This window comes from Esox lucius, chromosome 18 (genome assembly GCF_011004845.1).
Source record: "Esox lucius isolate fEsoLuc1 chromosome 18, fEsoLuc1.pri, whole genome shotgun sequence".
NCBI classification, from domain to species: Eukaryota; Metazoa; Chordata; class Actinopteri; order Esociformes; family Esocidae; genus Esox; species Esox lucius.
This window is the reverse complement of record NC_047586.1, coordinates 5,463,085-5,481,570: the sequence shown is the minus strand read 5'-3', so window position 1 is coordinate 5,481,570 and position 18,486 is coordinate 5,463,085. Positions and strand designations below refer to the sequence as shown.

Here is an 18,486-nt window from a genome sequence, read left to right as displayed (position 1 = left end):
ACAGTCATCAGCTGAGATCAATACAGCCGACATAATTTATTATGTCACCCAACAGCTTGACGCGATTTCCCCTGATGCATTTCTATTCATTATATGGCAATACATGCAATAACACTGACGTGCACTTTGGGATTTTTTGAAAATGGAAACACAAACCAGTAATGTATAGTCCTACACAGATCCAACCCCAAATCTCCTCGACTGTTGGACAAACACACCGCGTCCGAATACTTGGGCATATGAGATATTTCAGTAATTCATTTTCAATTCTGTTTTGGCTTTGTCGTCATTTTGCAATCAATTATTCATTCATAATAATATGTATATATATATACTCCACATACAGACACAAACACATGTACACACATGTATATGAACTGACCAAAACTCACTTAATACATGGTTCCTGAGCTTAAGCACACAGTCCAACAGACGATCATAGGGAGACAGTGGCATAACCCCCTTGAAAAATGGGGGTCGAATGCACTTCTCTATGGTAGATTACATACATTTGAAACCTGGGGGCCGACAGCTTAGACGTTATGGCAACCCTGGGAGTGCTTGTTATCATCAACGGTCGTACAACAACCTCTCAAACTGAGATATCAAAGACCCCAGGGCCTGATAATACCGGAGGCCATGTCTAAAAGGACCTGCTCCTCTCTGCTAAGGAGTGTCTTTTGCTATCTCTTTCAGCAGTCCGTACGTACATTGGAAATTCAATCCCTGTGGAAAAAAGAAATCCATTGCTGTACCGGTTCCTAAAACCTCTCACCCGTCCACCTCAGACAACTCCAGACATGTCTGTCTTACCTCTCGGTTAAATCAATTCAGAAAGATCATTGACGCACACATAATCAACAATACTAAACATCTCTTTGACGTCTTCCAATTTGCATACCGCTGTTGGAAAAAGGAGCAGATGAAGCCATCTCCTCCCACTTACACCTGGTTATTATGCACGTGGAGAACTGAGTCGCTAATGTACATATCGTGATCGCTGGTATCTCCACTGCATTAAAAACAACACATTTTATCTTGCCGATAAACTTAGAGATGTCCTTCCAGACATACTGAGAGGATATTTCCATCCAGATAAACTGAGTATTCAGACTGGACCAGACTGGACCTGGATTATAAAATCAGTCAGATCATCAGAATTGTACACTCTAAAAGGAAAAGATTCTCAGAGGATCCTTTAGGGGTTCTTCACACTGACACCCTTCTAAAATGGGTCCTCAAAAAACCATTTGAAGAACTATTTGGGGTAGATTTTTGAGTGGGTAGGTTGTTAATATGGTTCTTTGTGAGTATAACATTGAACTTTGACATTTTTCCTTCAAGAACTTTCACAGTTTCAAATGAATGGATTCCCCAAGAACCTTTAATTTTAAGAAGGTACTCACTGCATCCAACAGCTTATTCAATGTCCAACATAGACTTAATAACAGTCGGGTACACAGGTATTTTTGAAATAGAACTTGATGTAACTACGGACCACTGAAAAAATAAAAAAAGCTTCAAACATGTGAAATTGCACTTTAAGTTCGATGGCATTATAAACATATCCAGCATGAAGACATTTTGCCAAAATGACACTTAGTTGCCTCTGACAGGAATAGAATACAAGTACATTTTCTCACAAGAAAATAATCCTAACCACATATTAACATGCACAAAGAAATGGTTAAAATGTCACAAATTCAACATTATAAAATGATTGTCCCATTCTCAGCACTTGAAACTCATTCAAAACCTATGGTTTAAATGAAGAGGGCAGTCCATACTGTAAGTGCAAATAAAGGCTACTCAGATTCTGTAAGGATTCTGTATTGAAGAATGATTCCTCCCAACTTATAAAACCTTTTTACAGTAACGGTCAGTGCTGTTCGACTTTCAAGGTAAGCTTTTGAAAAAGTTATTAAAACAGCAGTAAATAACTTTGCTTGCTAGGACTATACAATCCAAATAAAATGAAATTATGCTTTCACAGACAACCTAACATTAGCTAGCCAAAGAGAATACATTTTGCTAGCTAGCTAGCTAGCTTACTCACCTGGAAGTGGCCAACTGCAGTAGTTGAACAGCCCCCTTCTGCAGCCAAGCTCGACCCAAGTAATTGGTAAAGATCTCAGGCAAGGTGGACTGTACGATACAGCCGTGGGTTTTACAACTACCAATGTTAAATGTTGGTACCTCTCCCCTTAAAATCATTATTACCAATGTCTGCCTACGGTCCTTGTCTTTTGGAAATGTATAGAAACATCTTCTTATTCAGTATTCAGTAGATACCCATTTTTGAACAGATATTAGATTAGCCTTTAATTAAAAACTTATGAAAATGTAGATAGCATAAGCAATACATTCCAAAAAGTATAATATAGATGAATAGAATAAAATATTATCATATTGCACCATAGGGCTATTTTGTTCAGCATCACGAAACACACCTACAAACAGGCCGTTGTACATAGGTGTTATAGTGAATCAGCCAAGCTATAAAGGGAACTCTTTTTGGCAAGGTTACTCATCGACAATATGTGCCAATTAAACAATGATTACCTGTCAATGCTTCTGTTACTTGACCACGTGAAGAAAACCAAAATGTTTAACCCCAGGTTTCCCAGGCTTTCACCTGTAAACCCCTAGCGATTACACGTTGGACCGTTTCAACGGAATGAAGACACACTGGGTCCTCTGAGCAACAGGAAATGGATTCTACAAAATTATTTGGTGTTTTTTCTTTTTACGTTTAGCCCTATGAACCCACCTGAGGATCCGTAACTGTCCTGGTTCACATGCGCTGTACGGACCGTCCCAAAACTGTGAAACGTCGCTCCATTGGTTTACAACTGACTTCCTGTGTCGACGGCTGTCATAGGCCTGCTTGCAATAGCGCATTATGAACCAGGTGAACCAGGGCCTTAAGGAAGTGTAAGCCAATTCATGTTGCTTCAAGGTCCACATTGTCTGGAGACCTTTCATCAAAGAGGTTAAGCAATAGTTATTGCTTGAGCAACACTTGAACTGTGGGTGGTAAACCCCTTCACCAGGGCCGAGGTAGAGCATGAAAAGGAAAAACAGCATTAGGATGCAGAGAGTGTGTTTCCGCCTCTCTTTGCCTCTCCTGCCTTGCAGGCGCGCTCGGCCGGCCAGAATCAGAGGAACGGCAGGGAGGGGACCAGATTAGTTCAGAGGCAAAGTTGAATTATTCATCTCACCCTTACGAAAGATTAAACTAATCCATCCACGTGTTGCCAGGCCCGACTTCTGAACACGGCTTTACCAAAGACGGCTTTCCCAGAACACAGTTCTAGTGCCGCTGAACAATTCGGCTTCTGAACGTGACAAACCTGTCTTGACCACTACTAAATCTGAACGCAACTCTACTGTTGCTGAATACAGCCTTAAGGCAGCTACACTGTGTCGGTGCAGCATGGCTGCCTTTGAACGTCAATCTCTCTGAAGGAGACCATGAAATATGACAAACACTAATGAGAAATGTGGTTTACACAAAAACACACCCATTCTGATCTTTACTTTTTCCTTTAACCCTTCCAACCAATCACAACAGATGTTTCAACATCACATGTGTTGTAATTTTTCTCAAAAGAAAATGACTAAATAAAATATTAAAATGGAGCTGGCAGGCTGTCTGAACACAGCCAATAAGTCTGAGGAGGAGGAAAGATAAATAATGGAGTAGATCTGATCGATTGTTGCCTGTTAAACACACACACACACACATTCAAACGACCCCACAAGTCCTGGACAAAGGCTGCCTTTTACTTGAGACAGCCCAATTCAGTGCATCTACCTTTTGTTGAAGAGGTCTGGGTCTCTGATCTTGGCATCCTGGTCGTAGATGAAGTGTTCCTGTGTGACGGTGACACTGTGATCCAGGCTGTCGTTCTTACTGATGGTCACTACTGGGTAGCCCATCTGGAGGGTCCAGTGGTCCATGACCTCCTTAATGTTGATGTCTTTGCCCTCGTTCTGCATGGCCTGAAGAGAAGGCAAACACAAATATGGGGATTTAACTAATCATTTAAACAACTCAGCCGGTCGATTGGGAAATCATCGCCAAGTTACTCTGTTACTGAATTCTGACAGCATGCCCATTTATTTGGCAAACATCTTATGGATTCGGCATTGCCAGAATAGGACTGCCTATGCAAAGACAGTCTTTGTCCATCAGAGTAGAATAAATTCCTGTTTCATTTTTGTCAGCTGAATTTGACATGGAATTTCCCCATAGCAATGCAATTCAATTATGGAAATGAGTAGGATTGTAAATGGAATTGATCCCTCCCCCTGATGTCCACTTAGCCAATATATTGGCTGATTATCTATCTTTAAATCCGGTGGCCTCATCCCGAACAGACAAATTGAGTTTCAAAACTGACTCCATGTCAATAAAATAGTGATCTGACAAGGGCTCTGGGGTTAGACAGGTGATAGCTCCGTAAATGTGCGTGTGTGTGTGTGTGGGTGTGTGTGGTTTCTGTCTGAGAGAGCTGATTGCCCAGTGATGAGTCACTAATCTTTATTACAGCCAAACAAACCTTGCACTTCTGTCTGGGAAACTCTGTCCTAAGAGCACACAGCTAAATGTGTTGAAACAGCATCACTGGAGAGATGGCAAGGAGAGGTGGTGGAGGAGAGGAAGAGTAAAGGAAGAGGAGATGGAGAAGAGAAGAAGAGGAGAGGAAGAAGAGGACCTGAGCAAAGGAACTAAACACAGCCCACCTCCTCTGAATTCCCTATAGATACCTAAGGCTACTGTCTTTGCTGTTGTATTTCTCTCTTTCTCGCTCTCATTCTCTCACTCTTTCTCTCTGTTGTCCCTCATACAGACACACACACAAACTTACACAAACATATCAGCCATCTCTCTCGGTCTCTCTCTATTTTTGTGAACGGTTTCGTGCTAGCCCTATGTGGGTGGCTAATTAACAGATATCTAAAGTAGTGCCGGAAGTACAAAGTGAAAGGGGGAAATTCTGAAAGCGTAAAGAAATCGTTGACAAGAGGAAATATATGAAGTTAATTAAAAACTAGCTAAGAGTTTGTTCGTCCGGTTATGAAACTTCTCTGATGTCCGCTTTGCCAAAAAAAAAGAAAGAATAAAATAACCAATACATCAAAGACCTTTTATTTTTTCACAGGGATGTGTGTGGGTGAGTGAGGAAATGCAAATTAGAATTTACACTTTGCAGCACTGCAATCCTGCATGATAAACTCAGCTGGTTTAATTGAATCTGTAGTGGTCAGATAATAGATGATTGGCACCTGCTGTTATTTGTTGTTCAGTAGCCTAATCCCTCTCCTGGAACTCAACGCAACTATGATAAACATACGTGGAATAAAGGAGAAGGCTGGGATGATTATCGATGTCACTCGGTCTCCTTTTCAAATGATTATTTTATGCCACACCTGCTTAAGGTTGACTACATAATCTGAATAAAGCTCTTAAGGGAGCTACCCAAACAACATCTTGGTCTGGTCAAATGTATTCCACAACCGCAGATGTCAGTACTTCACTGCACAGAGAACCTCTACACACACACAGACCTCCCAGGTTAGAACCTCCACACACACAGACCTCCCTGGTTAGAACCTCTACACACAGACCTCCCTGGTTAGAACCTCTACACACACAGACCTCCCTGGTTAGAACCTCTACACACACACACCTCCCTGGTTAGAACCTCTACAAACACACAGACCTCCCTGGTTAGAACCTCTACACACACAGACCTCCCTGGTTAGAACCTCCACACACACACCTCCCAGGTTAGAACCTCCACACACACCTCCCCGGTGAGAACCTCCACACACTCACATCTCACCGGTGAGAACCTCCACACACACACACACACACACACACACACACCTCCCCGGTGAGAACCTCCACACACACACACACACACACACACACCTCCCTGGTGAGAACCTCCACACACACACACACACACACCTCCCCGGTGAGAACCTCCACACACACACACACACACACACCTCCCCGGTGAGAACCTCCACACACACACACACACCTCCCAGGATAGAACCTCCACACACACACCTCCCCAGTGAGAACCTCCACACACTCACACCTCCCCGATGAGAACCTCCACACACACACACACCTCCCTGCTGAGAACCTCCACACACACACCTCCCTGGTGACTCCTGGATGTAAAACCTTTAGATCAATCAAAGAAACCCATGGGTGGTGTCTTACTGGTTTAAGAAACAGATGCTTAATTCAAAAATAGCCATGGTTAAAGAAGTGAAACCCTCCGACGTCCACAGATCTGCCCATCTGTCCCAGCATTTTATCATGTCATTATTCCGCTTTGCCTCACAACCTCCCTATCGGCTGACAATGAAGAGTAATACTGTTCCTAATGGCTGACCACGGAGCCCATGTGGTCTCTTCCAGTGTTGCGGTAGGACGGCAATGACTTCATGACACTTTGTACAGTGCAATCTTCTCCATGCACGCTTGTTAATTGTCTGTGTGACATTATTTTACAATCCCTACATACAATGACATTCATTATCAACTTTTAAATGACCGGTAGTTGGGAGTTTCTCTTTTGTGTCCCCCCCCCCCATTATTTGTGTTCCACACAAGCTGCCATCCTCCTACACCGAAGTGGATCTGCTTTTGTCCCTTCCAGCAATGTACTTCCGAAAATACCTTCAGGGTTTTTGCCTTTTCCAAGCGTCCAGTGTTTTCTGTTTGCTGTCGCTATTGTCCATGCCCATGAAAGGAACAGGACCAGTGCCTTAGCGGTAAGAGAACAATAAGGGAAGTCAAGCCCGTCACATTCGTCATTACAGCAGATGTTGTGGTGTGGGTGGCAGGAGGCTTCTACAGTGGCTCCCAAACAATTCAGTCAGTTGACAGATACAAAATAAGAAATACAAAGGTCCACGCTAGCACAATTACTCACTTGTAGAATATCAAGTGATAAGTAACTGTGCGAAAAGATGGACGGCCAGCAAGAGACAAGATCATTGTAGTGAATGATAAGGCAGATTGACGCGTGAACCCCATCCTCAATGTTATGTGTGTCCTTCCATATAAGTAGGCTGTATTTCAACAACTTCCAAATGGCTCTATTTCATCAAATAAGCTTTGGGTCAATTTAACATTCCCGTGTAGGCCTTACAGGCCAGCGTGAAATGTCTTTTGGCAGCATTTAGCGAACAGGATCATATCAAGGAGAATGAAAAGACGTGTAGGTTCGAGGGGTCCGAAGGGGTCTCGTGGCTGGGGAGGTAGAGTTCTGCCATCCCAGCAGTCTGTCTTTCAACCCGGTCCGGCCCGGACCTGCCAGGAATGGAAATAATCAATCACAGAAAACAACCAAGCTCTGAGCTCACACAGAAATCAGACAGGCCCGTTGCAGAGAGAAATAGGGAAACTCATGATAAACCTAACTGGTGCTGAAATCACTAGCGTTTAAACAAAATGTGTTTTTAAAACAGACCATAATAGTTGACGCCCGACAATGAGCAACATTGTCCTCCTCGTCAAAACCCCATATGGAACCGTCGTCAAAGTGTTACCCACCACGGAGTAAGTTACAGTACTAAAGATGGAAATAAAATGTCACAGTCTCATTTCGGTCTGACTCATCCTTTATATGACTCCCTCCGTGTATATAATAAGCACGCAAACACCTCATTGGCTTGTTGTTAATTGATAACTGCTAAATCAGGCCTTTCGAAGACAACTATTATGGAGGCAGGATAACCGTTGAGGATAACCCCCCACACACACACACACACACACACACACACACCCACACACACGCGCTTGCACATTAAAACTCTTACTCTCTCTCTATAGCCTCAGAGACGTAATAACAGGGGAAGTTAAGCCAGGATCGAGCAGATGCACAGCCACAGTGCCGCTTTCACAAAAGGCTTTGTGCCCGCTTCCAGTGTAGATTACTGTGGCAAATTGGATCTCATAAATAGCTAACGGAAAGCTATGAATATCAACATTTGTTGAATTGATTGGCTGTTACGGATGATTTATCTCGAATACATTTGTCAGTCGGACAGAAAGAGTTGGTGGGAAGTGAAATCCTCTTTATCGGTCAAAGGTACCGTTATTGCATTTCTACATCTTCAATACCACTCGCGGTATGGAGTTTAGCTCTTTAAGGTTCACTACCAGCATAAAGTGCCAGTTCAGGATTTTGCCAGTGATGCCTTTTACCTACTTTGTCGGTGTCGGATTGGCTTGGGAATGCCAAATGTAGGTATTTTCGTATAGAAGTAGCAAACTAGCGCAACTGCTAATTAGCATTACTGCCTTGACTGGAACTCGGTTACATCTTATTGCAGTAGTCAGAGAGGCAGGCTGTCAGGTTGACAACAGGTATCACCACTTAAACAACACTACACTGCTTACGCGTGCAACTGTTAGACTGTAAAGGTGCCCATACCAGAAGTATTAGTAGTAGTAAATAGTAGTGGTATTAGTACTACCAGTTGTAGTAGTAGCAGTAGTAGTAGTAGTAGTAGCAGTAGTAGTATTAGTAGTAGTAGCAGCAGTATGTAGTTGTAGTAGGTAATAGTAGTAGTAATCATTATCTGCTATTGACATGGCAGAGCACAGGTCGCTGAGGTTCATGTATAAAGGCACATAAGTTATGGGGTAATACATCAACAAGAAAACACACCTGTTCAACTATAGAAAATGAAAGAGATGGAAAAGGCCAGAGATTGAGAGACCGAGAGTGAAAGAGAGAGCATGGGAGAGCAAGAGAGAGAGAGAGAGAGAGAGAGAGAGAGAGAGAGAAAGAGAGAGAGAGAGAGAGCGAAGGAGACAGGCCAGACACTGGTCAGAAAACAGAACCTTTCTGAATAGATTATGTGTCTGAATCTCCGCTTTACCAAGCAGAACTTAAAAGACGTTAAAAGCCTGAATCCTTGACGGCCAAATAGTCACATCTGTTTGCCACATTACAGCAGCAGAGAAGACACTGTAAACAAAGTTTGCTTTCTATCTTCACACACGTTTGTGGTTTTAATTACCACGGCCACCCACACAGAACACAGATGCACACACGACTGCACGTCACGTTGGATAAAACCACCTGCCAAGCTGCACATCATCATTATTGTTATTATCGCAACTGGAACAACAAGTATTCTGGTGGAGGAGCGACCAGTGGTGCTGATTCGGCCTCCTCAGGCTTCCAACTTCAAGAGAAATTCCAACATAGGAATGAACCTTACATAGAAATCCTGGTGGAAGAAGTGCCGTGTTTCAGAAATGTGTGCTTCAAGCTTCAGCGTTCATCAGGGTCTGTTATATAAAGCAGTGTGCAGGGTATGAGACAGCTGCAGGTTTTTGGCATTTTACTTTGTGAAATCCCGTCAAGCAATAGAAATACTACCGATATGGGAATAACAAGACACTCAGATATCCATGTCGTCAACTTTGGCGTGCTAATAACGTTGGCGTGCTAATAACTTTGGCGTGCTAATAACTTTGGCGTGCTAATTGCATAGTAACTGCACAGTAATTGTGCCTCAACTCCACAGCTTTGCATAATATTGTGTTAATCATTGCACATTATTTGTAAAGTCACTGTATGGTGACAATGTAGCAGCTGTACTGTAGCTCACTAACGTGGCTGCTGTCTCAGGCGTCCGTTTGTCGTACGCCTCCTGAAAAAACAACTCTTTAATATCGTGTGGCAGGACAGAGATACCACCTCCAGGCCACGCTGGATTTCTGCCCCCTGACTGACGAGCGGTTGGCTGAGGAGTTGCCTAAAAGCCTCCGACCTGTGAGCTGTTTCACGTTGTATTTGGCACCAGAGGCTGTGAAGCGCACACACACAAACATACACCCCTGCACAGGCGCAAAAACACACACACACACACACACACACACACACACACACACACAAACGTGCGCGCGCGCGAGGCCAGGGGCCAGAAGCTGTTGCTGCAGCTGTGCTAGCGGGAGAAGCAATGTGAGAGAATATAAATAGTTTCCCCCGACAAACACAACAAACACATTTCCTTACTTCCCAGTTGGCCATGTTTTCTGTACCCCCGGGGCAAAACGAACGAGACGGGGGGGGGGGGGGGGGGAGAGAACGAGAGCGAGAAGGAGCAAAACGAGCCGACATCACATACCTCAGTGAGCTTGTTCCACAAGTCATCCCGGGCTGCGTTGCTGTACATGTGTGTCATCAGGTAATCCTGTAAAAGAACAAGGAGACATTTTAGTTCCACTGGTTTTTAATGTCAAGCAGAAATATAATATACCCGCGTTGACGGGCAGCAGTGGCGCTCCTCGGGGATTATTCCCCCTGCACCCAGACAATCGCATTGCTTCGGTTAATCTCCTTCAATAGAATATCAATTTGATTTATGCAAATGATGCCCAGCTGCTTGGTCGAGATTTGCTGCCAATTGTCCTTACGCATCATCTCCTGTTGTATAGCGCTGAAATGAAAACTACATCAAACTAAGCAAACACTGTCAAACTGTTACAAAACAAAAATAAAACACTCAGACAAAAATGTAGTACAGCTAATTAAAACTCTGTAATCCCCAAGTCATCGACCTGTTTGGGATGCCGTGTCCTCAGTCGCCACAGAGTGTTCCTACCTATGGCCCAGATTCTGGCAGCACGCCAACCCAATGCTGTTTCTCAATAACGCAGACTGATGCCAAAGTACAAGTCCTGTTCAGGTGCCACATTCTTCCTAGAACAGTCTTTGGCAATAGCTGGGACACTCTGCATATACAGAACAGTGACTCTTTCTGATAAAACCACATAGAAGACAGATACTCTCTGTCTGTCTTAGACATTATCAACCAAACTGCAACAGAGAATAAATAATAACAACAAAACAATCTGAATGGAGCAGACTGGACAACTATAAAGGAACTATAAAGGGCTGTGACTCTTTCTGATAATACTATAAAGGACAGTGTCTCTGTCTGATAATACTATAAAGGACAGTGTCTCTGTCTGATAATACTATAAAGGACAGTGTCTCTGTCTGATAATACTATAAAGGACAGTGACTCTGTCTGATAATACTATAAAGGGCAGTGTCTCTGTCGGATAACACAATAAAGGACAGTGTCTCTGTCTGATAATACTATAAAGGACAGTGTCTCTGTCTGATAATACTATGAAGGACAGTGTCTCTGTCTGATAATACTATAAAGGGCAGTGTCTCTGTCTGATAATACTATAAAGGACAGTGTCTCTGTCTGATAATACTATAAAGGGCAGTGTCTCTGTCTGATAATACTATAAAGGACAGTGACTCTGTCTGAAAATACTATAAAGGACAGTGACTCTGTCTGATAAAACTATAAAGGACAGTGACTCTAATATTTAAAGGGCAGTGACTCTGTCTGATAACCATTACCTTTAAACCCCCAGCAGTGATCCGGATAAGGAGGAGATTAATGTAGGATAGACCCCCACTGGAATGTATCTTTATTTCATCGCACAACACTGCTGGGACACAAATGCAAATACACAGGCATGGACACACACCCACTCACTACATACACACTACACACATTGGTTACATCCCTGAATCCCACACCACCTCCACAGAAAATATGACAGTACAAGCAACTTGTACAGCTCGCTATACAAGTTGTATACTTGCTTGCAAAAAACTATTCACTGAGGTCTTAGTTCGCCTTATGAATAGATTACGTTTGGTGTGGCTTCCAAAATATCTAAACTAAACTAATTACATAAACAACTGAACTAAACAATAAAAAGTAATACTTATTTCTTGCGTGGTTCAAAAGGCACTTGACATCTTGTAAGACAAATTGAATAGACCCCCACCAGATGTCAATCTGAACCGCAAACCAAATGACTTTGTCACCTTTACTATGACAAACCAGACCCCCTGCAGTGAACTAGAAGCAACCCTGGTCTCGAAAACAAACCAGCATGATATAAGGCCATACGGGAATGGGGGGGGTCCCTCCAACCATTCCGCCATCCCTCTCCCCTGCCCATCCTTCCCTCATGCCCCCCCCCCCACACCTCCCCAACCCCTTCATCCCAGCATTTCTCCCTTCCATCTCCGCATGTTATAAAAGCACTGGCAGCACCAGAGGACTGTAGTTTAGACCAGCCTTCTGGACCTGAGGACGATTCCACCGAAATGGGTTTGCTCTCCCACGCACACACATGAATACTGTACGCACACGCACGCACACGCACACACACACACACACACTGCACTGTTGGCACGCTTCAGTCTGAGTGGTAGTGTCATCCTTCCTCCCGTGCCCTCAGGCCAGGACCCGACCCAGCTGTGATGCTGTCCTCTTCAGCCTCCTCAGCCCTCCAGATCCCCACACAGCGCCCAGCCGGGCAGGAGGGGCGGAGGAGTGGACGGGTGGAGGAGTGGAGGAGAGGAAGAGGGATGGAGGGGAAACAGAGCTTGTGGGAAATGGTCTTGGACAGGACCCAGACAGACGTTTAGTAGGATGCCAAACACCCCTGCCCCCTCCCTCCCTCACTCGCTCCCTCATCAGAGATCATTGTCCCAGCGTGCTCTCCACCTCTACCCCTCCCTCTCTATAGCCCTTACTGTCAATTCAGTCCAAGTAAAACCAGATTTCATTGCACAAAATCACATTTGACTACACCGCACAAGTAGGTGAGAAAAATAAGGAACAATATATATATATATACACAAATTAGTATTAAGAAAAGTGAATTGTTATGCTTACAAAGGTTAAAAAAGATAACAACACTGGAAATGCTGAACTCATAATAGCCATACGCAGTGCTACAACATTTTGCTCGGAGAAATAAAATGTTAGGTGGCAAGGGAACACAAAGACAACAACTGCATAATGAATATTGGTTCTGTTTACATTGTTGTTTGAGCTCCACTGATTGTCCGTTTCTCCTGGCAACGGGTCGCTAATCATGCTGCTGGGATTGCCCTTCGCATCATTTCTCCTAACAGGTAATAGGAGTTGATCAATGCACATTTTACCGTAAGTCTGGGTTATCTCTGGGAAATGTGTCTTTAATGTGATCATATACTTCACAGGAGCTTAGGAAGTGCAGGTCAGTTTCCACTTCATTCTGTGGGCAGTGAGCACACCGGTTTTCTCTCACGCATATGGCAGCCTAAGGGCTGTGTCAAATGAGTGATTCAAGGTTTTTCTTAGTTTAGATCAGTCACAACGGACAGGTATGCTGTAGCATTCGTATTTGTTTCACGCTGAGTCTTTCCAGTCTGTCAAATACTGTGGTTCTATTGTTCCCTCATGATTTGATTTGGTCTAAATGTGTCCCTGTCCTGGGGCTCTGTGGGGTCGTTTCTATTTGTGAGGCTTTTCTCCAGGTTCCTATTTCTGTAAAAGGTTTTCTTGTGCAAGGTTTGAAAATAATTTTCCTTTAGGTGATTGTGAAATTAAACAGTTATTTTCTGGATTTTGATAAACAGTGGGTACAGTCCTAATTCTACTCTGCATGGATCATTTGCGACAGTGCTTTCACAGAATTCTGCTTGAATTCTACAGTCTCAATCGGCTGTATTCCATTAGGGAATTCCAATGACCCCAGACCTTACAAGCCGAGAGGTACATGCGCTCTATAATGTCGTCTTCTTTCTGATGGCGCACAAGGCTTTTCCTGCCGTGAAGTTACATGTGAGATTGATGTTTAGGCAGAGGCAGGTATACCTCTTTGTTTGCTCAAGGCCTAGGGCAACGGTGTTAAAGCAGCATTTATTTTATGGGTCCTGGCATCTGGGCCTTTGCTCTCTCTCCCTATCCCCCTCTCTTTCTCTCTCTTTCTTTAGTCTGTCACTCCACCCCAGCATCAGAGTAGTCGCCCCAGGGGTAGAGGGCCATAGCCGTCTAAATCCTGGGGTCTGGTGGCGATCTAAATGTCACCTCACATCACCACCATTTGGACATTTATGTGTTGTTTTTTTCCTTATCGTCAAAGGGTTCAAGTTGCAAACAATGCACCTTAATGTAAGTCTATCTAAGAAAGCAGCTTTTTAATCAAGATGACGAAATGAGTGCCCAGGCTTTTCCACAGTCGGCCTTCAGCTGGTTTTTCCCCTGTTTAACAGCACTGAACTGGAAACACACTTCCCTACCACCTAGTGAGGTAGAATAGATTAGCAGAAGCATTCCTGGCAAGATGTCAGAAGAACACTCAGGGGAAGAAATACCATACTAATCACATTCTTGGTAAAAGTTCATCAGAGGTTGACAGCGAGAATGTCTGGGAAACTTACTGTTATTCTTGGATTAATGTATTTTTTCCCTGATATGGTCTAAAATGTTTACATTTTGCCACACAGGAACAGGAGGCCATGATTAACATTTAAAAAATGATAAACTGTATTTGCCTGTAGGTGATATTGTTAGAACCAGTCTAAATTAAACCCTTTTATAACAGCAGCCTTATCTGACATAAAATGTATAAACATAACTCAACATCCAACAGGTAAATGCTTTCTTATGTTGTTTTTTGTAAACTGTGGTTGGGGAGGGATAAACATTACCTTGGAAAAATTAACTCCACGAAGGGGCTGGTCTTCGTCTTGTCCCTTTGTGTTGTCCATTATATCTAACGTAATGCACTGGACATTGGTGTTTATACCTTATATAGTTTTATGTTTGCTAGGTACGTTTGACTAAGGACTTACTAACGGTCCTATTTTAAGCAACAACTGACTCTACTTCAGACGTCTGAGCAACACCTGACTCTACTTCAGACGGCTGAGCAACACCTGACTCTACTTCAGACGTCTGAGCAACAACTGACTCTACTTCCGACGTCTGAGCAACACCTGACTCTACTTCAGACGGCTGAGCAACACCTGACTCTACTTCAGACGTCTGAGCAACACCTGACTCTACTTCAGACGTCTGAGCAACACCTGACTCTACTTCAGACGTCTGAGCAACACCTGACTCTACTTCAGACGTCTGAGCAACACCTGACTCTACTTCAGACGTCTGAACAACAACTGACTCTACTTTAGACGGCTGAGCAACACCTGACTCTACTTCAGACGGCTGAGCAACACCTGACTCTACTTCAGACGGCTGAGCCACATCTGACTCTACTTCAGACGGCTGAGCAACACCTGACTCTACTTCAGACGGCTGAGCCACATCTGACTCTACTTCAGACGGCTGAGCAACACCTGACTCTACTTCACACGGCTGAAATACATCTAATGGAATGACCAGCACATTAAGTCCTATTGTGTCTGACCTTCTTCCTATCAGATAAAGGCGGAGGTCAGCGGGTGGTTTGCATTGAAGGTCTTTGAGGCTTTCTTTTCTATTCTTCAGTTGTCCAATTTATTTACTCTGCAGCCTGGTAGTGATCTTAGCATCTGATCGTATGTAAATCCCTCCCTTGTCTAGTAAACCCGCCTGTCACAAGTAGCCCTGCCGTCTCTATTCATTTCATTACTTCACATCAGGGCTCATGGTGGCTACAGGAAGGGCTGTGAACCTTTAGGAATTGTCTATATTTCGGCATGAATATCAACTACCTTGTGATCAGATCTACATTGGATAGAAGCCCATAAAGAGTACAGCTAGTTCAACTGGTTGAGATTTCACAGTCTGTTGCCTTCAGCATGTGTACCTAGACAGTCTGTTGTCTTCAGCATGTGCACCAGGACAGTCTGTTGTCTTCAACATGTGCACCAGGACAGTCTGTTGTCTTCAGCATGTGTACCTAGACAGTCTGTTGTCTTCAGCATGTGCACCTGGACAGTCTGTTGTCTTCAGCATGTGTACCTAGACAGTCTGTTGTCTTCAGCATGTGCACCTGGACAGTCTGTTGTCTTCAGCATGTGTACCTGGACAGTCTGTTGTCTTCAGTATGTGCACCTAGACAATCTGTTGTCTTCAGTATGTGCACCTGGACAGTCTGTTGTCTTCAGCATGTGTACCTGGACAGTCTGTTGTCTTCAGTATGTGCACCTGGACAGTCTGTTGTCTTCAGCATGTGTACCTGGACAGTCTGTTGTCTTCAGCATGTGTACCTAGACAATCTGTTGTCTTCAGTATGTGCACCTAGACAATCTGTTGTCTTCAGTATGTGCACCAGGACAGTCTGTTGTCTTCAGCATGTGTACCTAGACAGTCTGTTGTCTTCAGCATGTGCACCTGGACAGTCTGTTGTCTTCAGCATGTGCACCTGGACAGTCTGTTGTCTTCAGCATGTGCACCTGGACAGTCTGTTGTCTTCAGCATGTGCACCTGGACAGTCTGTTGTCTTCAGCATGTGCACCTGGACAGTCTGTTGTCTTCAGCATGTGCACCTGGAGTGTCTATTTTAGCAGTAGCCCTGGGCAGATCAGCTGATGTAATGTGTATCAAGGGGAAATTATATAGTCCTTCTGAGGCCATAATAAAATTCCCTATGGCTTTAACATATTTTATCTATGCATTCTATTATTACACTTACTCCCAGTTTACATGGTGTATCTTACAGGATTGGTTGATTAACATCAGGAAATGTTCAAACAATTTAATGTATCCACCATCTCCCACGAGAGAAACGGACCGGACCAGCACATAGTAAGGATGCCGTACTGGTGAAACGTGAGCCACAATAACCCAAATAAAATTGTAAGAAAACCACAGGCATTTAAACAAGCATTAAACACTTTGGTTGTTCGAATTTGAGTTTCGTTTAAACTGATCACTTCACATTCTTCCGGATGCACAGAGCACTGTTTGGATGCGCTAACCGCTTTGTGAGTGGCCAAAACTGTCCGTCGGTAGTCAACAGGAGAAACTGGTTATTACTGAACATTATTACTGAACATTATAACGTCCCTGTTGGTTGTGTTTATGCCACACATTAAGGTTATGCAACATGATATACGATCAACTATATGAACATTTTCACTATGCCTACAAGGACCACACAGAAAATCATAATCATACCACATTTTTAGATATTCTATATCTAGCTATGTAATTAGATTAGACGCACCCAGAGTTACAGTCCCTTACCGGTAAGAAAATTAATCTACTGTCACCCCTGGATGTACCTAAACTATAGCCTAGCGTAGCATATCAAAACTAATTTCCTGTTAGAAATTGTTTCTTTTTCATTAATCAACTAGACTCCAAGGGCCGACGAGCCGGTTTTAATTCCACGAGGACAACTTGAAGTCAAATTCATTTGCATCGTTATTACAATCTCAACAACACAACACACACACACACACACGTGCACACACACAGGATAATGCCTGCCAGGCATTTTTCAATCAGATGTTAAATCCAAATTCGTGATCGTCCTAACAAGTTATTCCATGACACAGCGCATTTAGTTTGATAACCCAGGAAAGAAGTCAGGAAAATGTCTCAGCATAATCGCCATAGAAGGAGATGTTACTGTAGAAACACTATCAGCGAAGAACAAGACATTATGTGTCCTTCACCATCATGTTTACTAACCAGAAAAAGAGAGGAGAGATGGAGAAAGAGAGAGGAGAGATGGAGAACAACAGAAGAGAGATGGAGAAAGAGAGAGGAGAGATGGAGAAAGAGAGAGGAGAGATGGAGAAAGAGAGAGGAGAGATGGAGAACAACAGAAGAGAGATGGAGAAAGAGAGAGGAGAGATGGAGAAAGAGAGAGGATATATGGAGAAAGAGAGAGGAGAGATGGAGAACAACAGAAGAGAGATGGAGAAAGAGAGAGGAGAGATGGAGAAAGAGAGAGTAGAGATGGAGAAAGAGAGAGGAGAGATGGAGAAAGATAGAGGAGAGATGAAGAAAGAGAGAAGAGAGATGGAGAACAACAGAAGAGAGATGAAGAAAGAGAGAGGAGAGATGGAGAACAACAGAAGAGAGATGGAGAAAGAGAGAGGAAGAAAGAGAGAGGAGAGATGGAGAACAACAGAAGAGAGATGGAGAAAGAGAGAGGAGAGATGGAGAACAACAGAAGAGAGATGGAGAAAGAGAGGAGAGATGGAGAACAACAGAAGAGAGATGGAGAAAGGGAGAGGAGAGATGGAGAACAACAGAAGAGAGATGGAGAAAGAGAGAGGAGAGATGGAGAACAACAGAAGAGAGATGGAGAAAGAGAGAGGAGAGATGGAGAACAACAGAAGAGAGATGGAGAAAGAGAGAAAGAGGATGAGGAGTGACAAACAAGTGAAGGCTGTTGAAAGGACGGCAAAAGATGAGCGGGGAAAATGCATCCTTTTTGGAGCCATCCACAGCCTATTACAGCTGTAATAATGTTTGGATGTTCAATTTAAGGAGTATCTGTCAATTTAATCTGTGTTCAAAACACATTACAACTCCACAAAACAGCCTGAGGCAAAACTCAGACACCGCCTGTGTCTCTCTGTCTGTCTGTCTGATTTTCTATCCATTTAGCTGTCGAGTGGTGTATCTACTGTCTGTCTGTCTGTCTGCATGGTTGTCTGTCTGTCTGTC

The 18,486-nt window shown here is 43.6% G+C and overlaps 1 protein-coding gene across 2 annotated transcripts in view; it reads right to left on the bottom strand.

Annotated features, from left to right (window-relative positions):
- The window catches only part of LOC105023119 (thyrotropin-releasing hormone-degrading ectoenzyme), a 162,485-nt gene that overhangs the window by 46,409 nt on the left and 97,590 nt on the right, over window positions 1-18,486 (bottom strand). For both annotated transcript variants that reach the window (XM_034287934.1, XM_034287935.1), the window contains 2 exons: window positions 10,177-10,242; window positions 3,818-4,005 (listed from right to left, as the gene is read on the bottom strand). In XM_034287934.1, coding sequence (XP_034143825.1) covers window positions 3,818-4,005; window positions 10,177-10,242 — 254 coding nt within the window. The remainder of the gene's footprint in view (window positions 1-3,817; window positions 4,006-10,176; window positions 10,243-18,486) is intronic.